Source organism: Falco biarmicus, chromosome 2 (assembly GCF_023638135.1).
Source record: "Falco biarmicus isolate bFalBia1 chromosome 2, bFalBia1.pri, whole genome shotgun sequence".
In the NCBI taxonomy this organism is placed as follows: Eukaryota; Metazoa; Chordata; class Aves; order Falconiformes; family Falconidae; genus Falco; species Falco biarmicus.
The window spans coordinates 122,023,534-122,044,411 of NC_079289.1; the positions used below are offsets into that span (position 1 = coordinate 122,023,534).

Consider the following 20,878-nt stretch of genomic DNA (forward strand, 5'->3'; position numbering starts at 1 on the left):
TCTTGGATAAAGCACCCTGCAAAAAAATACATTGCAGAAATTAAGTAGCAAAAACGCCAACTTTGCTTTTTGAGGCAAGGAGGCTCCCTCTTGTGGTAAATACGTAAGGGTTTTTGTATGGTAGTTGCACTTACCTGGAAGTTTTTTAAAGACCAGAGAACACGAATTCACAGACATAACAGTACAAGAGGTGCTGGTTGCAGTGGGATGGATGTTTTAAGTCAACTGAAGTACGTACACATACGGTAGACTATAGGTGATCCACCTCAAAAATAACGAAGATTACACTCCTGATATTTCATTTTGAGCTATTCCAAACCTGACCTATCCCTTTCAGCTCACTGTAGGTAGTATCACAGCATTTCTGCATGTCTGTCTGGGATTATAGGCCAAAAATTGTGATTCCAGAGGTATTTTATTAAGGAAAAATCTGAAGGATATCTTAGCATGAAATGTTAAGGCTTAGTTCAAGTTAAAACCAAGTAAGAAAGAATGTTATACCTTCATATATAATGTTAGCGTAAGGAATATGTGTGATCACAGAATAGTGAATATATAATTAAAGAAGTCTTCAGACCTGCACTTGGCTCAGGTAACCCAACATACACAAAGGGTTTTGACATCCTGAGCTATGTAAGTTGAGCATCTTGCCACAGACATCAGGCAGATTCCTGAAAGCTATTTATAAGGAATGTCAGCAATAAAAGATGCCCAAATAATGTTTTGGAGATAACTCATCTTAACACAGTAGAAAACAGTGAGGTGTTCTGGCAACCTGCAGTCTTGAAGTATGAAATACTGTCTTTGTGAACAGAGGCTCTTACTCTTCTGCTTGTGTAAAAATTGTCAAATATGTGCTATGAATAGTCATAAGCTTTCTCAAAGAATAGAGAAATTATATTACCAAAAACATGATTTAGAGAATTAGGAGTTTGACATACTGATTTCTTTCATCCTGTATTATCTGTGGAGGCAAAATTGTACCCTTAAAATTAGAAACAAGGCACACTGACCTACTTTCAGTGCAAACCTCAACTCGAGATAATTTCTTTGCATATTTAAGGTCCTGTGTTGCTAAATTTCATTGTAATTACACCAGAAAGCAAGAGCAGCTGGAAACGTGTCCATTCTATTTTCTGGTTTTATATTCACCTGGTGTTCAGTGGAAAATTACATACACAGTGATATATTCTGATAAATATATGAATTTAAAAACACAGGAATCTTCCCACGTGACAGTCCTGTATCCCATCATATCCACATAATGGATGGTGTCCTGATCCACTGCTCTCTTAGTTGCCTCAACATCTCATTAGTTAATGTTGTTGGATGTCTTTTTTTTTTTTTTTTTTGGTTTCTATCTCCAGCTTCATTCATCCCAAACAGTGGAGGGAAGGAAATAAAAAGAAAACTCACAAAGAAACCAGAGGAGGGGTGAATGAGTTTGTCAGACTCTGTCTTGGCACACTGGAGTTATACTAAAGCATAGACATTTAAATAAAAATTGGTTGTACACTTTCTGACCTGACCAAAGGACAAGCTTCCCGCTAGGAAAGCTTTGCATGTAGAGGTTGACGGCAATACAGAGCTGTCTCAGTTCACTACTTAAGATTCAAGTGGAGTTTTTTCAACAAAAATGAATATTGTATTGTCTGCAAACAATACGAACACTGAACCTTGAGTAAGTCTTAAAATACAGAAAGTTTTAAGTTTCAGGCTTCATGAAAGTAAAAAGGCTCTTAAGAAATGGACTTGTGATAGAAAGACAACTGGTTTTGCCCTCACATAGCACATCCAGTGTGGAATAAGGGTTGGTCAGGTTTCTCACATCATTTATTCCTGTGCAAAGTTGAGGCACAGAAGGTATGATCCTGAGAGAAAACTTGTGAATAAAGTATTTGTAAGTGGGAAGAGGGAGCTATAAGGAGACTCTGGACGAACTGTGATGATAGAGATAGATCTTGTGTTCCTGCTGAAATATGTAGTCAATATTTACTCTCAAACACATTTGTCTGTTATCTTTAGATAAGCGATAAGCTACGGCCATATCCGTGTTACAAAGTACTTTGCATGCAGCACATGTAGACCTGACCTTCATGCTCGCTTTCCTTCAAGTGTCTCAGACACAGACAGCATTGTGGCTGTTGCAGTGCAGTAGTGCCCTTGGACTCCTTGATAGCAGTCGATAGTCTGGATTTTGCAGCCCAGGGTGGACCTCTCGCTGCGGCCTGCTTTATCAGCTCCGTACCAGTGACAGCTTTTCTGTAGCCATGTTAGATGGGACTTCACAGGCCATAGTTACACTTTAGGATTGTAGAGCAAATGCTAGATGTTTTACAAGGTAGAAACGTTCTGGATGTCCAGACCTTGTATGGGAACCTCTTCTTTAATTTCTAGTCCTATAGTAAGGTGCCTGAGTAAATAAATAAAGGTATTTAGCCAAAGCCTTATCAGTAAGTTTTTATGCCTTTGATTTTTGTTTTCTTCAGATAAAGAGAGAAACAATTGACCTACTGGAGATGAGTATTATAAAGCTGTGCAGAGAGGGGTCTATGAAGCTGGGACTCTTTTAATGTACCAACAAGGAAGTAATTTGCAGCTGCATTTTACTGTTATGCTCCCTGCAACTGGCAAGTTATTAACAGGTGATGGAATCAAGAATTTTGACTTTTCAGAAGTCTTACCAATACAGAAAGAATGCACATTGCAACTTTTTCTGAGTTTCCTTTTCTTTCAGTAATGAAACAGAAGGTTTGTGTGTAGTTTTAGTATGTTTTTTGTTGCAGGAACAATGTGATACTGAAATTAGAGTTACATTGCATTTACCTGGTAGATTTACTACTATATGTCACTTTTAAGACTTTGAAGATGAGCAAACTTGGGTATGAAAGTCCTTGTACAACTCCATTTTCTGTTACCTCCCCCTGCTGTCCCAAAGGAGACATTTACTTCTGTCATGATAGTTAGCTCTCACCCTTGAGGGTCTTTGAAAAAGTTGTATGGATTTCAATAATGTGTCGAAAAGGTATTTTTCACCTATTTCATCTATTAGCTGGCTGAATGCTATTTTTTTGCTATTAGATGATAAATTATCACTGTATTATATCGAGGCTTTATTTTGATTTAAACTGTTGGAATTGTGCAAAAATTATTCTTCTGTTTGTCCATTTAAATTAAAAGGAGATGATCGCTGGGTGATTCTTTTGTTGTTGTGAATAGTAGGGAATGGATGAATTTTTTCCAGAGGACAAGATAAGTTGAGGTGAGAGCAAAGCATCAGCATTTTGGAAAGCTATTGATCCAAATCAGATGTTTTGAGAATGAGTTGCCCTTCTGTGATAAAGAAACATAACCTTTTTACAATTTTAAATTCCATCTGAATCAATAGCAATGAATGCAGTAGGTTAAGAAAACTGATTTGGTCTTCTAAAGCAATGTTTTCTGTCCAGTGCTGTCCTTGTGCATTTGCAGTCCTCCCCAGTGGCATCCCGTGCAATTGGAGTAGAGATCCTTTCATTGTACGCCATGCCTGTTAGCTGGGCAGCTATGGAAGTGAGGGGAGAAGAAATAACACATCTCCGATCACACAGAAATTCCAGTACAGCTGGCAGTATCCGTGCAAATGAATAAGATACAACAAATCCTACTGAACTGTGGGGCAGAAAAAGCATATATTTAAGCTATTCCAGAAGGCGTGAGCTGAACACCCTGACCAAAGTACGTAATCGTTTGATTGGTACAAGTTGATTGTGAGGATCCAGGCACAAATGTAGAAAATGAGGAAGAGAGAGATCTAGTTAGTAAGTAATTCCTGGCCGTAATGCAGGTTTGAACAAACAATACAGTCTCCCCACAGTAAGGACAGTATCTCAGCTTCAGCACTCTCCAGCACAAGTATATTATTCCTTCCTCTCACCAAGAAGAAAATGAAAAACAAGACTAGTTTTGTTCCGCAAGAAGGAGAGGCGCGTTCTTCCAGATGTCCGGATAACAGAGCATTCAAACAGCAAAAGCTACCAGCTTGGAAGCCCCAGCTTACCATTGCGAATGTGCTCTCCAGCTTCTTTCTCATAGGCACGTTCTGCCTTACTGTGGGAGTCTGCCTCATACTGTCCACAAACAGCATCGGAGAAATCCAGGTTTGTTTGGGGGTGGTGTTCTTGGATATTCTTAGATGATGGCTGCGTTTGGAGGGAAAAGGCTTTGATTTTTTCCTTCTGGATAAAGATGATAGCGATGGCTTCATGCTTTGGACATGTGTCCAATAGCCAGAAGTCCTGTGAAAATCCTCAGAGGTAGTTGGTCACCGGCAAAATCCAAGCACTGGATGGTTAACTGCATGCTAATGTCTGAAATACGGGTGGTAATCCCTGCCACTGGCTGGTTGTATCTGAAATGTCATTATTTCCTGGGGTTTTGAAGGGAAATAAACTAATCCCTTTGATAGTGTTTGGTGCTAGAAGAACATACATGTTTTCTGTGGCAGAATCTTAAAATGCAGGTAAGCCCTGATGTTCAAATGCCTCCTGGAGCAAGTTAGAGCTGTGGTGGTGTTGGTAGACTCCTGGTTGGAGCCAACACTCAGCACTACATCCAGGCTGGCAGGAGGGGTGGGCCGCAGCACGGGGGGATTTGCCAAGTGTTACTTGGTCAGTCAGACCAAGCTGCAGAAGTGTTCTTCACTCAGCACTCCTTTGTCACGGGGCAGGTATGGAGGTTCTGCAGCCATCATCACAAGGCTCTAAAACAGCTTTAAACTAGGGATAAAATTTGTGAATATTCATTGAGGTCAAGTCCTGATTCTCTGTCGATTTCTAACGTTTTTGTCAGTCCAGAGTCACTTAGAAGAGAACTGAACTGCTCTGAGCAGTCTTGGAGCTAAAACACTGACCTTTTCCTGTGTGCATGTCCTTTATTACAATATCTCTGCTTGTTCACTTCTCTGACAGATTGATTATTCAGATAAATGCTCAGATTGATCAAAACTCCGTGAAAATTCCTCTAGTTGGAATAAGGAATGCTACTGTTCTGTTAATTTCACACTAAAGGAAGGTATATTGGTAAGTGGACGCGAGAAACTAACTCAGGTTGCTTACTACCTCCTGTTACTTATATCTCTATATAATAAAATACACTAATTGTGTTCTGTAGAGCTCCTGACTAAATTTTCTTTTACTTTTTAAAAACATGACATACTCAAAATTTTACACTTTGACCTTTGCTATTCATTTTGGTACATGTTAAAAATAATCAAGATCAGGCTACCTCTGCCCTTGGCTGGGAGATGTCCAGGGAGGAGGTGGGGGCCGAGGAAATGGTGGTTGACTGTGGAGGCAACTTTTCTCTGGATCTCAGAGTCAGTAGCAAATCCCCTGCCTTTGGCCTGGGGCTAGTTCTTGCTGCATGGCTAGGATCTCAAATCAGAAGGAAATCTGAAGCTCTGACCACTTGTCGTAAGCAAACCCCTGTAGTCTTTTTACAAGGGTTATGCTGTTAATCCCCAAGGTCCTTGAAATAATTCAAGTCTAGCAATGTCATTCTGCAGTTTCATTTGGGAAAAGTATCCTTCATTTCCTGTCCTAAACTACTGGGTCATGTTTCTGAGACTGTTAAAATGCTTCATATTCTTCCAAAGAGATCTTGTGCTTAGTACTGCATAAATGACCCTTTAAAATTACAGTGCAATTTAAATTATAAAGTCACTTTAGGGTTCTTCAGTGTATTGAAGAGGCTGTTAAAATACTCTGTAATTCTTCAGATAAGTGATGTTTGAGATGAGAAGTTTATTCAATTGAATAATATTTTTTTTTATAGTTTACTAAACCTCTTTCTTGTTTGTGTTTGCCTGCCTAGTCTTGTAATTAAAAGGAGAATACTAAACTTTCCAAAGGGCTCAAATAACTGAGGAGAGGCAGCCTTATTTTTCAAAAAATCTGAAGGAATTAAGAGCTAATGGGTACTTTAAGTTGTTTGTCCATCTTCTTTTATGGAAAATGTGTGTCTGTCTCCACGAAGTTATTCACAATCATATTGTGAATACACTGTGAAACAATTCACAGGTTTGTGGCCAGCCATGCCATCTTGAGTAAAATAATAATCAGGCATTTTTTATTTTGGTTTCATTTGGTGATTTAAGAAGTATGTTTAATTTTGTGCCAAAATACTAAAACTTTCAGCTGGGCTAAAGACTAGATTCTTGCTAGCGTCCACTGAAGTAACTCCTTAGAGTGTGGTTACCAACATTTAAGCATTAACGGAGTATTCTCTTCCCCTCCTTTTTTTAGCAAATAATAGGGTTTCTCTTTGTCTGCATGGACTCACCTTGCTGAAGGGGCTTATCCTTGAATTCTAGGGTGAGGTTTTTATGTACTATGGCCTGCAAAACTTCTATGAAAACCACCGTCGATCCATGATATCAAGAAGTGATGCACAATTGTTGGGTCGAAATGTAAATGTAAGTTTTCTTTATATTATGAGATCATCAGTATTTCCATCAGGTGCATCTTTGACCATATGGAGAGCTAACTAGGCATAACTGTAAGTGTGTTAAAATAGCTCTAGGGAATAATAGGAAGGTACAGATTTTCAGTGTTCGGTCTCTGCTTTTATGATTGTTAGGGCCATTATGTCTAATAAGTTAATAAGAGAGGAAGACTGAGGGGATAAATAAAGATGTCAGCCCAGAGTTGTAATTCTCAAACCCGCATCTTGTAGAGATGCTGATTAAAAATATGTTGTCTTTTTGAAATACATTTACAGAAAGCTTTTCCTTCTAGTGTTTTCAAGTGCTTTAGCCAGAAATGTTTTAAGCTGTGCTTTTATTATAGGGTTAGGGAATTAAGTTATTCTAAGTCTTTCATTTTGCCATCTGGCTTTGGAAGTGGACAAGGAGCAAGAAAAAGTTAATGATGAAATAGGTGATCATGTAGCATTCTGAGTGCAACTCAGAGGTCAAAAGAGGAGGCTAGACAGCATCACTTGCAGCAGAGCTGCATAAGGAAATTGGAGAAGGCAGTCATTGTATGCAGTTTTTTCACTTACAAATCTGAAACTTATTTTCTTTGGCCTAAAAGTAGCATTGTTTAATATGCACACGGTCCACACACTTGTCTTCTCAGTACGTACAATGATTGTGCCATAATAATCTGTTGTTTCAATAAAATGCTTCTTGTAACTCTCAGGACATGTTCTCCATATACCTGATACTCCAGGGGTCCAGTCAGCTTGTTTGTGTGCATTCAGGTGCATGCGCTTTTGCCTTTTGTGCCAATCAGGTACAAAGCTTATTAATAGTTATTGGAAAATATCTCTGTGTTTAAACCTGAAGATTTCTAGTTTCTCATGAGCTGGGATAGGAGAGAAGTGATAAATTTGAGGTGGGGTTTTATTTTTCACACTGTGTCTTTATACATCAAGATTTCTCCACAAAGAACTGCAGCAGTGTGGCTAACTGCATCTGCGGTTCTCCACCGGGGAAGCAGTCCAGGCCGAAATTAAAAAGAAGGAAAAGTAAGGTGTTTTAGGGTAGGTAAGGGCTTCACGGGGACATTTTAAATTGTAGCTATGTTACAATAGCAGATCCCCAAATGAGTTCTTGTAGTCTGGAGTTTGCAAGTCCACAGCAGAATTGGGTGAAGACTTCCAGTTTACTTACTGTGATATGGAAGGTGTTCCTCAACTACAAATCCATTCATTTGGCCCAAATGTGACCAAAAGGTACTGGAGACTTAATTATCCAGTGGCTTTTGAGAAGGAGGAATGGGAGGAGAATGCTACCACCAGCAAACCAGAACAGCCTCCCCCCCGGCCCCCCGGCCCTGGTTCTGTGTCTGATTGTTCTGTGGCCTTGAATGGAGATTCAGAAGAGCTACTGCGCACCTTTCACCACCTACCGGAACGGGACGCCCATGGCTCCATGCGGTGCCATTGCCAACAGCATGTTCAATGGTAAGCAGGTACCTTCCACATCTGCCATGCTGATTTCCACTTAAAAGTTTTCTGTTCCCCCAGTCCAGCTGAGTTTTGCAATCCTGATATTGCAACATCTCTGTCTTTCTCCCACAAAAGATTTTGTTTGGCAGTGCTGCAGTGTCAATATGGGGCTCTGCTTCCTCCTGTTTAGTACCTTGGCCCCCATTTTGAAACTGGGGAAGTTTTCATTTAGCAAAGCCCTCTTCAATGTGAATATATATAACAAGACCGAGGAATTGAGTCTCTGGTGAAATAAGGAATGATGATACAACAGATTTAGTGTGCTTCCATGCTGAAAAATACATTCTTGTACAGCAGTGGGAGAGCCCAGTTTCTGCCTTCCTGCGGCAGTGTGCTTAGAAGGAGGTGACGTGTTCTTCATATTGCTTTGGACCTTTGGATCTATGTGGTTGCATTTTGTTTGTAGTAACTAGTAGATATACCCTGCCTATGAGTATGTTTAGGCTGAAACCTAGAGGGCTCCTAGCTGTGAACACCAGCAATTTTCAGAAGGGATTTCTTTGGGAGCAAAGGAGACAAAAACTTCTGCAGACTTTTGTCCCCTACCCCATCCTTTTTTCTTGCCACCCCACCCCCCACCCCACCCAGCAGTTTTCAGTAATGCAGCAGCTTTTTTTTTTTTTATTCTGCCAGTAATTCCCAGGCAGAGCCACCCACACCACAGGACTTGTGAAGGGCAGCTGCATTCAGTACCTTCTAGATCCATTTGATTTTCATTGCCTGCGTACCCACCTGCTGCCCAGGCAGTCTGATCCACTGGGCTGGGCTCAGACCTGGGCCAGCAGAGCTGCAGGCACCCTGCCCACACAGTTCTGGAGCCCTGGCTGCAGGACAGAATGCTCCTGCAGACAAATAGGTGTAGTAAGATTTTAAAGTGCTACAGGTAAACCTCCCTGTGTCTGCCTTTGCACCTGTCCTTTGTGCAGGGTGTGATGGAAGGTTCCAGCTGCTGGTGATTCATGGGAAGGGGGAGATGTCTGAATCCTTCCTATGGTAGCTCATTTCTGTCCCTCTGCTGTGACAGAGGGTGCTTCCCTTTCACTTTTGGCAGTTTAGCTGGTTGTCTAATCGCTCTTTGATCTTGTTTTGTAAGATGAGGAGGACAGCCGAGTTCCTGCCGTATGAGAGGTTTTTAACCCAAGCTTAGCAGGCAAGGGAGCTGTCAGGCAGGCAGTTAAGCAGGCAGAGCGCAGAGAATTGCAACACCTGTTAATAAACCAGTGATGGCTGTGACACAGAGGGATCACTTAGTCGGAAAAGTGTGTCTGAGCCTTAAGGAGCTCTGTGAACACAGGTTTTCTAGCAGGATTAAAAAAGTATGTTTTTACTGATGCTTATGCAGTTGAGTTGTGTTTTTCATGTTACCTAAAAAGCAGCCCCTCCCTTTCTATATCATCTACCTATCCCTGCCCATCATCTCATTGCCTACCTAGGTGTTTACACAGTTGTTAACAAGGAATGTTTTTGTCTTATGTTAAACAAATCTAAGTAGGAAAATGTAAGGGATAACAAGAGCTTTTTATACACTGAAACAGGATGGCACGTTTAACTACAATTTTAACTGAATTTTTTTTGATTGAAGGAAGTGTTCATGTCTGACTTGGTAGACAAGGTCTGATTAGAATAAAACTAAAGCAAAATTTGTTCCAAAGGATCATGGATTCCCTTGATTCTGCTTTCGCTTCTCCCCTGTTCCCTGAAAAACCACGTTATATATAGCAAAGCAATCAGTTTAGGACAACTGTCGAAGAAATACTGGGGAAAGCTGAGGCTAACTAGCAGAGTAACTTCTCTAACCAGTTAAGATTGCTCCAAAAGTGGTTTGCAAAGTTAGTCACACAGGAGTAGATGGACATGAGATACTTGCGCATATTTCTAACACACAGGAATTCAATAGCGTTATTGGTAGGAGCATGCTCAGTCCTTCAAACTTGTTGATGTTCTAAGGCTCTGGAACCTTAATTCTTCTTGTGGAATGTACAGTGCACTGTACACAGTCACAATGAAACCTTTCCCAGTATATTTTTTGGTTCTCTGTTCACCTGAAAGATGCTTCAGTGTGATGGTTTTTGTAGTCACGTTGGCATTTAGAATGGTTGTCTTTACTCATACATATTGCTTCTTGTATTCCTTGCAGATATTATTGATCTTTTTTACAGTCTTAACTCATCTGTTATTCAAGTATCGCTGCTGAAGACTGGAAACAGTTGGTGGACAGATAAAAATGTGAAATTTCGCAATCCAAAATCATACCGTCTCTCACCTGCATTTGCAGGTAAGAATGGTTCTCCTGGTACTCCTTGTTTTCCAATGGCTTCCCTCCCTCCCCCACTGTATGAGGGTCTCCCATTATGAGACAAAGTGCCTTTGGGAGAAATACCTCCCAAAACATGTTGGAGAAGCAGCTTTAGAGGGTGACTGAAAGCAGAAGACAGATTTAGCCAAAAAATGACTTTGGGGTTTTTTTTTGGATCACTGATTGTAGAAACTGGGAGAAAGTGATTAGTCCATGTCAACACCCTTCTGTATAGTTTCTTGTAATGCTTAATCTGTCCAGAGAAAGCAAGGATACAGTCACTTCATTTTTCCCTGCTGGAAACATCTGTGAAGAAGAATTGCATGTCATGTCTTTCCTTCTTCATGCCTTTGCAGATTCTTAGGCAGCAGTGAGATGAGTGAGGCTGCCTTCATCACTAGTTCTTTCAAACAGCTGTTTCCTAGGGCTGTTCCCTTGTTACGGTTACTCTGTATTGAAGTGGGACTAAAAGCTCCTTGCTCTGGATCAGGAAAGAGCCAGTGCTGTGCTGGATGCAATATGCAAGAGTTAATTGTCTAAGTAGTTTTCATATGACAGATTCTAAATGTCGTAGGCTGTGCTGTTAGATTGCAAAAAGGTGCCATTCTGATTGTACAGGAATAAATTAATGTATAAAAGTGAAAGCAAGCTCCTCCTCACGGAGAGCATGTTGCTTGCTGAAGAGCAAGAATCCAGAAGAAGTCTTTTCATTTGTGTGAGTCACTTTGGTGTTCCTGTGCTTTGAGTTCCCAATGTGTAGCAACCCCTGGGTACTGTTCACTCGTGTTTGAGGTGAGTGGAGATGCTTGAGTGAAAACTGTTATCTAGCATATATAATTTTTCAATACTGGGCAGAATCCTGTGTCTATTTCATATCTCATTTTCTGTGTTGGGTGCAAGTAGGCCCAGAAGTTAGTCACTAACCACTGGGTTTACTGACTGTCTTTCCTGGTTTCTTCTTTTTCATCAGGGACAGCAAGTCCTCCTTACTGGCAGAAGCCGGTGTATCTGTTAGACGAGGAAGATGAAAGGAACAACAGTTATGTAAACGATTACTTCATTACCTGGATGCAAGTGTCAGCCTTTGCTACATTCAGAAATCTTTACCGTCGTATCAGATGGATAATTTGCAGATGGCCTCCCAGCAGGGAATTACACTTTTCATATTTCCTATAGTATCCTTTCATATCATCCAAGACTATTAGATAGTTACAACAAGATGGAAATTGATGGGATTTGTATGGTAAAATGGCAAAGAAACCAAGCACACACACCCCAAAAAACCCTAAATCACCATGAAAAGACCTAGTTTTGAGGGGGATGAGACATTGCAAATGGATTTTCTTTAGCCCATGCAGATGGAGTTAATACGTGTTACTCAAATGGCAGCACATGACTTTGGATTTGACTTCTGAGGGGGCTGCGTTTGGCTGGAGGCAACACGTGGGAGCTTTACACAAAGGGGATAACTGAAGAGTGGGAACCTGCAGAGATGTTTTAGCTGGAATATTTAAGTGGCCTAGTCAGATGTGTAGGCGCCAGGGGAGCGGTGTAGGATGCCTGTGCCAGCAGAGCCCTCCCGCAGATTGCACCAGGTGCTGACGGGCTGCTGTGCTGGTGGAAATGCGCCCTCGCACCGAACAGCCTGCGCTTCATTGACTGGAGCGCTTGTCCTGTCAGCAGGAGTTATGTCAAGATGACTATAATTCTCTTCTCTCTCAGCTGACAGAGCTATGATTTTAAATGTTGTGGCACGGTTCTGTCCTGAAAGCTTTTGCGTGGAGAGAGAGATGAAAGGTAAAGTCATATAGCATTCCAGGTAGGTAACATGTTAGGTAGAGGTGAGCACGTCCCCTCAGTGAGAACATGTGGCATATCGTCATGATAAGCTGCCCAAAGGCTCATTTTCAACTGAGTTTTCATAGCAAATTAACACAGTAGCAGTTACATAAGTTATGACTCTGAAATCTATAATGAAAAAAAAAAAAATTCTCCATGTTCAGAGAGAGATTGTATCTAAAACAACTGGTTTTCTTACCACCAGCTGCTAGTGGGTTTTTGGACCCACAATAGCAGAGACATTGCAGATCACATAAAGGAATTTTTGCAGCAAAGGTAGATCTCCACTTTATGCCTTTGAAAGGTTTTTGAGTATTTACTACAACTTTTTTTCCTCCTGGAAATAATGTAAACTTTTTTAGTGGAACCTTAACATCCATCTATCAGATTTCCCTGTTAGCAGGTTCAAGGGGAGGAAGCATGTGATTCTTTCCACTGTGGTATGGAGCGGAGGAAGTAACCCGTTCCTGGGAATTGCCTACGTGGTTTCTGGCACAGCAGCAACCCTGATGGGTTTTGTCATAACTGCCATCCACTTAAAGCTCAGAAAAAAGAAAACATACTTTCAGAAGTAATAAGGCTCCGTGGCTTTCTGGACAAAGGCAAAGGTGTGCTGTGAATGAAGAACATGCCGTACAGACCTTTCATTCTTTTCCCTGAGCTCTGGATCTCTTTCAGTGTTAGGTTTGGCGAACGTAAGCAAATTGAGGGGCAGTGTTAATTCCACCATCCAAAACCAAACTCACATGAAGATGTGTTCTTATTAATGTAATGTCCCTAAAATTGTTTCCTAGGAAACTTGTAGCAAGATAAGCTTCAAACAGACAGCACAGTGCGTTAGAATTGCAATGGCAAAGAAATCATGTGGTCTAATATCTGGCCAGAAGTCAGGGTCCATGTTAATTTCTTACTTAGCCCTTAATTCAGACAATGTGTCTCTTGACTTACATGGAGTGGAGCTTTGGATGGGTAAAAACTGAGGTCTTGACCCAACAAAAAGTTTGAGCCAGTAGACCTTGGTGCTAAAATCTGTTTGTGGGCTGAATGGCTTGCCTTAGGTTTTATATACCCTTAGCTGTTCTGAAAAAGCAACCAGTGCAGTGCAGCATATTCATCACAGTTTGATACTCCATTTACGATTGAATACAGGGCATTTTTAGGAGTTTGGAGTTTGCTTAAACCCAGTTTATTGATTTTATCAAAGTACTGAGACTAACCGGCAAAGCTAGAGGGCATAAAAGCACTGATTTACATTTTTTAAACAATTATTTTATAGAAAGCTTGAATTAAAAACTCCTTTAATGCTAAACATTTATGCAGAAACATCTGCATAATATAACTACTAATCCACAGATGCACTCCTACCTAACCCACCCTTCCACACAGAAGTTCACTGACTCTTACATGGCCTGAAATGTCTCTTCCCCTTTCAAGCCCCCATCTCTGTGGCATGGTGAATTATTGTCAATAGAAAACAGCACCAGGAAATATGTCAACTTAATTTTCAGAAAGTAAACGCTGCATCTTGTGAATAGGCTTATCAATTTTCATGTTTCATGCTCAAAATTTTACACGTTTAGGAGTTATATCCAGTCTCTCACAATTTAGGAGAAGCATACATAAATTTAGGAATTCATTCTGCCTGGGGAATTTAGGTCAAGCATACATAAATCCAAATTTTTAAAAATAATTTTTCTGTTGCAAAAGTGCAAATGGAATAAAACACTTTAATTCCTTTGGTAAGTATTCTGTGTGCCTTACCTCCCCTAAAAAAGCCTCCACGCTACAAGAAGAAAGAAGCAAGCAGCCTGGAGCAAGAGGGCGCGTGGCCCGGGGGAGCTGCGAGGGCACCTGCCTCTGCCTTTGGAAGTGTCTCGGGCACTTAGGGGCTGTTGCCCTGTGGAAGGTGGCCTCCAGCAGATCTGCCTGCAGCCACGCAAGGTACTGTTCCCTTTCATGTCTGCCTCACAGCTGTGCCTGAGCAATGGAGGGTGGTGCTGAGCTCCCAGGTGGGCCAGTGGGCGCACGCGTGCAGTGGCCACGGCTGGTGTGAGGCTGTGGGACGCCTTCCTCTGCCTGTCCCGCTCGGTGACCGCCTCCGTTGGAGCTGGAGGAGTGGGGTGCCAGGATTCCAACCCTTGCATCCAAACCTGCCAGGAGCTCTGGGAGAACCCTGCCCATCACTGGCCAGGACAGGACAGAGCCGGAAGTGGTGCCTTTACCATTGCTTAAGTTCATTAGTCTAAATCACTTTTCACAATGAGACATGCTCCTGAACCTTAAAATCCCAATGAAAGTGTAATCCCATCCAGCCCTCTGGAAAACCCTGATGGGCGTCACTGCCAAAGCTGGACTTAAAATTTCTGGCTCCAAACAAACCACAGGCAACTCTTCTTGTTCTCTTTCTTTTTACTGTGTTTGGTTTTGTTGGGTTTTTTTTATCCCTCCAAGAAACCAACATTCAGGAGATGGTATGACATCGGGGTGGTTAGTCACAATGCAGTTGTCGCTGATTTTATTCATGAAGTAGCTGGGGAAAGCGTTAGTAAGAAGAGACAGCAGACAGCAGTGAGGCCTGTGTTCAGTGAGTGGGTGCCACAGGTGTGGCCTCTGCCCCCAGGCGCCGCCAGGGAGAGCCTGCCCTCAGGCAAATCCTCCACATTCTGCTATGCCTGAATTTGTGTAATTCCGTATTTATAGACCCAGAACCTCTTTTCCATCTTGCCACAGCTTCAGGCTGGCGCCGCAGGGTTGTGCCCGCCCTGAGCCAGGCGTTGCCTGCACCAGGCTGCGGCTGTGGGCCTGGTGGCCGGGCTGCCCCTGGGCCAGGTGGGAAGGGCCCAGTGCTGCGGCTGCTGCTGCGCTGCCCTGCTTGAGAAACTGCTGTGGGTTTTTCTGTTCGAGAAACTTCTGTGGGTGCATGCGCAGTGCCTGCGGCCGGGCGTGCTCTGGTGGCTGCTGCCACCGCCGGGCACACTTGTGCGGGGCTGGACCAGGACGGGCCCAGCAGCAGAAGGGTGTTAACTGCGCTGCCTTATGGCATGTCCCAGGGGAATGTCCCCTGCCACCAGCACCGACACCAGTGGGAAGCCTGATTCCAGATGAATATCCACTGTGACACTGAATTAATGTATCCTGGCTGTCCAGAGATGTGGAAGATGGACTGGTTGGGAAAGCAGCCCCAGGTTTGCAGAGCGGGGCCGTGGTTGCACCGGAGGTGTCGCACTTCCACAGAGCTACAGAAGGCTTCTGGAATGCCTGCAGGGCTGTGTGCAGTACTGTGCCTTTGGCCCAGCACCGCGCTTGCCTTGCACATTCGGTTTTATGAGCGGAGATTATATGTCTTGGGAACAGGAGAAAAAATAAAAAGCCACCCTTGGTAAAACTTTTCAAAATTGAATTTTAATTAGCTTATCTATCAAACATACTTCGACCAAGAGTAAGTAGGCCTTTTTCTGTGAGAGGGAAACTTCGGTAGACTTGCTGTTTGATGCAAAGATTTCCGGGATTAAGATTGCTAAATGAAATTAGGAGCTGTACCTGGGAAGTGTAAGTCAGCAGCATCACTGTGAGTTCTACATCGCTAAGCCATAAAAGACTTACTGCCATCGTTTGTAATATTTTGGCATATAAAAATTATTAATTTGTTTGAATCACTTTCCTACAGATGCCAGCACTTCAGAAATTAGCATCATGCTAAAACAAATACTTTTTGCTTTCAAAGGAGGACACTTGTTCCTTTCTTACTGCTACTTAAAGCTATATCTTGCATCAGTGCCGCATACTCAGCCCCTTTGAGCTGATGGAACTTTGCCTATTTTCTTCACTCTCAAAAAAAGAAAATGTTTGTCAGGGTTTAAGTTTGGTGAACGAAACTTAATGATATCATAGATGCTTAAGGTACTAGAAAGTGCAGTTCTTCACTCATTTCTGTCATTATTCTCTTCCTCATCTTCTTTCTAGAACAGATAAGGGAGGACATTATTTCTTGCAATTTTTTTCTTTTGGGAAGTGGATATTTAATAAGTGGGAAACTGGACAAAGGATTCCTGTTAGTGGATGTAATCTGAAGTTATGTGGTAAACATGGACCAAAACAGGTGAGCTAAATGGGATATAAGTTTCTGGGTTGTTGGGGTTTTTTCTATATATGTTTTCATCTGTAATTTTGAAGATGACAGCAGTTAACACATGGGAGCATTTTCTCTTCTGGAGTTCTGGAGTTCAGTTTTAACAGTGGCAAAAATAATCTGGAGGTGAAAAGATCACATGATTCTGGAAAAACTTAGATGCAATTTAAATCTCATTTCTCAATTACAGGGAGGTATGAGAGTGCTGTATTTTAATGTCAAAAACTGTTGGACTGCTTTTGGTTGCCATCTCCCTTTAGGATTGAATTTCATTAACAGGATATGTATCTATATCCAGAGAGAGAGACATAAAAGTGAAGGAGGAGTTACAGGATATTTCAGTAGCACTTCAGTTACATAATATTTCCAAGTCCTTTTCAGGTTTCAGAGTTCCACGCACATACATCCAGTGCCTGTCTGCCTTGTTTGGGATTTCTGTGTTCTAAACATAGACATTTGCTTAACTCATCTCATCTAAAAACATGGGATGAGTCCTTCATGTGAAACAGATTAGCAGAATCACAGACCTATAGCATCTGGAAAAACTGGCTACATGCTGCATCTATTTTTTTAAAATAGCTATGTTGCATGGAGATTATTAATAATAGTGTTTGGATGGGGTGCTGTGTGTTTTAATGATGCATTATGGTATAAAAGCTTTCTGTCGTGCTTTAGAGAAATCAAATTAATACCAGAGTAAAGTCAAAGACACCAGTTCAGGGAAGAGAGAGCTTGGAGAGTTTTGATACTGTAGAGAGAGAATGTATACCTATTTGGGTTTAAATTTAGATCTAAAGTAGGAGAAAGCAGTTGCTTGTCACATGATGAGAAGGTGCCATCTTTCTCAAGGGGGAGCAGTATGGTATGAGAGATGGAGCTGAACTGAGAAAAAAAAACCACAAGGAGGGAGAATGGTGGAAGGGGCAAAGGACTTTTTCTGCTCTTGGATATGGAGGCAAAGAAATTTGGCTGAGCTGCTTGAGATGATAGCGTGTCCTGATAGTGATCTGGAAAGCCCATATGATTTTGGGGAGCAGCCAAGTTAGGTAAAAAAATTTCTTGGTTTTCAATGGGAAATATACACTCTGAACAACAGTGCATAGTTTTTGAGCTAAGGTGTTGTGACTCAGTTCTCTCTAATTGCATTATTCCCTACAATTCCAAGAACAATTTTGTTAGGAGCTGGGAGTGCCTTGGGCAGCTGCCTTGGCTTTGGTGGCCTCTTGTTAGAAAGAGAGAGGTTAGAAAGCAGAGCAGTTTTTGTTTGGTCTGTGTCCTGCTATCTCCCCAGGCTGTGGGAAGCCAGGAAGAGGAAGAGTGGGGTTGGTTTGGCTGTTGCTTATATTCATGAACGCATGAAGAAAGTTTCCTCCCTCCCTTTCCCTGTATAGCCAACTAGGAGAGGAAAAGGACAATGGGGCTAATTCTGGTCCAGTGCAAGTAGAGGCAATATTTAAATGATATCAAATGGTAATTGCCATAGGTAAAGAAATCAAAATGGCTTATACCCTGAGAAGCTCACATTTCAGACAGCTCTAATCAAAATATCTGTGTATCTACTGAGTATGTACTAGGTACTCTGCTGAAAAACATACAGCATGAAACAAGACAAAAAAAAGCCATTTATTTGGCCTCCCACTCTGCTGCAGCCATTGTCTCTTTGCATTAAAGTGCCTAAAATGTTTCAGTTTGAAAGGGATCAATTAAAAAAACTTGCAAAACCCCTACTGTTCTACGGGGTCAGACCCAGCCACCCAAAGTCATTTCCCTTTTTCCCCTTGGTGACACCTGTGTTTAATGAAAGCTGTTTCATTAACAGCTCTGTTAACCCAGTTAATACTAGGTTGAAAGTTCTTGAGGTTTCTCAAGTAACTTCCATGAATCCCTGGGCTTTCTATGGGCTGTGTTACTAGTGACAGTGAACCTGAGAACACTGGGAAAAGAAATGTGTCAAAAAACCCGAATGGCTGAAAGAAGTTCCATCTGCATGTGAGGAAGAGCTTCCTTGCCTTGAGGGTGATGGAGCCCTGGGACAGGCTGCCCAGAGAGGCTGTGGAGTCTCCTTCTCTGGAGACATTCAGAACCCACCTGGACGTGGCTCTGTGCAGCCTGCTCGAGGAGAGCCTGCTGTAGCAGAGGCTTGGGCTGGGTGATCTCCAGGGGTCCCTTCCCACCTGACCGTTCTGTGATTCTGTGAAAAAGGGAGGGAGGTGGTATCTGCCCTCAGCTCCGGCTGTCACAGCGAGTTAACATTTGAGGGATATGTGCCGAGCCACTGTAAATGTGGCAGCTATTTGGCAGTGCAGGGAGGCTTCACGGCAGCTCAGGACAATAATAACATCTGCAGTTAATAACGCTCCTCCCCGCAGCGGGTGTGCTGGGAAATCTGTCGCGGTGGCAGAAGACAAGGGACCGTGTCCTGCAGTGCTGGGCAGAGCCGTGATTTCCCGCGGAACACCGAGGCAGTGGGCTGGTGGTGCTTCGCCCCAGTGGGTGGCAGGTGGTGCCTTGACATCCTGTAACGGGGTCACAGTGCCCGCATGGGCCAACGTTCACTGGCCTGCCTTGTGCCACCCAAGGGCGGGACACCCAGAAGGAGTTTGAGAGCCCTCAGGGGTGTCTGCAGTAAGCAGCATGCACTGCCGGGATGTCTCTCTGGCTTGTGCTTCTGTCCCTGCAGTGGTCTCCGTGACTGCGGGGTGTTGCGCGGGAGCAGCACCTGGTGCTGCCATGCAGTTTGTCCTGCAGGCTGGCAGAATGAGGCACAGCCATAAGAAAAGCAGCCCGTGCACAAACCGAGTGGTGGCGTCGGTGCTTTTGCTAATGGGTCTTGGTTCAGATCCTGGGAATTTTATTTAAAAACAGAACTTCATAATTGACTTCTGCAGTACAATCAGTTTTGTGAGAGAGGGCCCAGGCTTCATTTTTTACCTTGTCTCTGTGCTCAGTGTGTTGCTTTTGACTGCAGCAGTGTTACTTTAATTTAAAGTCACTAAAAGTGAAAATAAAAAAAGAATTATCAGTGAGTCATCAGCTGAACCATGCAGGAATTAAAGGCCTATAAAGCAGCCAGGTTCCTACATCTAAGGTCTTTCATAGTAGTATCTTCTGATGACTAACAAGCCGTGGCTGGAGATCGGCCATCAGAACCCGGGACTGACAAACATCGGCGGTGTTCAGATGTAATTTTGGTGTCAGCCATGCCTGTTTTGACAGAGCAAAACAAAGCATAGGTTTTTATTTGCCGAGTTCAGTAAAGAAAAAAAATCCAGTGCTTATAGTCAAATTTCCATGTTTTAATCTTGCTGTTGCCAGGTCTCCTGTGAGATCCAGTGATGATCGCAGCTGGTCTTTGAAGCAGCTGTCTTTCTGCGCTTGCACTTCTGGTTTTGCAGTTAATCATAAAAAAAAAAAGGACATTGATCCTGAAGCAAGTTGATGAGCTAAGAAGTAAAGCTACAGATAAGATTTTATCTGCATATTTTTGTTACTGATAAAATGAATTAAATACATGAATTGCTTAACAGATGTATAAACTGTAATTGTGCCAATGGGTTTTAGGCTGTAGCTTGAAATCCATCATTTGGATTTCTAAGCTCGTAACTTCACCTCAGGCAACCAGTGGAAAGTCAAATCTTAAATAGAAAGGTCAAGAGTTCTTTTTTAAAGGGAGGTGAGAAAATTGGAATACAGAGCACAAGCCTGTTGGGCATTTTCATAATTTTTGGCTTTTGGGGGGGTTTTGATTGAAATGGAATGTTTCACACAGCATAAGTAGGCTTAAGTTTCTTAATTTGGGATTTGCCATGAAACTTACTTTGTTTTGTAAGGAATTCTTATGCCTACCTAATAGGTGATAGTGATCATGTTGTAGAAAGAAATGAAGTATGAATGTGTCAGGTGTAATTTTAAGTGTTCTCAGCTGTTGACAGATTATTTCCCATAACGCCTTCAGTTCAATAATGCTGAGTTCTGGGGGGGGAGAAATGTTCTCTTCCTACAGAGGGAGTGTAATTTTAAAGTTCCCAGAGTGTGCCAAAGTTGGCTGAGTTGTCCCCGTTGAGGATCCTGGGCTTTACCTCGTTTGCCCGAGGCTGGCCGGTAGCTCGTCAGCACGCCAGCGTGCAGAGGCCGCCTGAGCTGTGTGGTGCAGCGGCGCCTGTGCTCTCCTTCTTGTTGATCCCACAAGGCCCCAGCCACTGGACCGTCAGCACACTGGTGTGTTTTCCTCAGCCAAGCGTCCCCCAGAAATTATTTCGGGGGGATGCAGGCAGGCAGAGCCTTAGAGCCTTCTAATTTCCTTAGAAATGAATGGAAAAGGCAAGTCTTTTTTATTCAGGCCTTTAGCATATTTGTACTTTAGACTTCACTGTGCCAAAAGTAAAACCACTTACCTTTGTTCTAGAAAAAGGTGGGGGGTTGACGCCAGCCTCATCTGAAACTTACACCTTGTTAATGGGACGGGCATAGCAGTGGGGAAGAAGCTGTGATCATCTGAGCCCCCCCGCAAGGTGGGCTTGGTCAGGTGGCAGGCAGGGAATGCTGGAGCTGTTGGCTGGCACTGCCGTGGTCCTGCGACATGGCTGGGGGCTGCGGGGTGCAGGCATCCTGCCAGTGCTGCC

At 42.7% G+C, this 20,878-nt stretch overlaps 2 protein-coding genes across 2 annotated transcripts in view; both read left to right on the forward strand.

Moving 5' to 3' along the window:
* CMSS1 (cms1 ribosomal small subunit homolog) overlaps positions 1-3,198 on the forward strand; it is a 236,720-nt gene extending 233,522 nt beyond the window's left edge. The window contains exon 10 of the mRNA XM_056327843.1: positions 2,490-3,198. Within this exon, the coding sequence (XP_056183818.1) occupies positions 2,490-2,573 (84 nt within the window). The 3' untranslated portion in view covers positions 2,574-3,198. The remainder of the gene's footprint in view (positions 1-2,489) is intronic.
* Positions 3,199-3,335: 137 nt separating this feature from the next.
* LOC130144341 (cell cycle control protein 50C-like) lies at positions 3,336-19,780 on the forward strand. Its single transcript, XM_056327845.1, is given in 11 exon segments — positions 3,336-4,139; positions 4,950-5,060; positions 6,353-6,454; positions 7,857-7,947; positions 10,130-10,267; positions 11,259-11,412; positions 11,414-11,463; positions 12,515-12,735; positions 13,903-14,068; positions 16,091-16,226; positions 19,572-19,780. Coding segments are annotated over 8 exon segments (1,047 nt in total). The 5' UTR covers positions 3,336-3,926; the 3' UTR covers positions 12,703-12,735; positions 13,903-14,068; positions 16,091-16,226; positions 19,572-19,780.
* Positions 19,781-20,878: the final 1,098 nt, after the last annotated feature.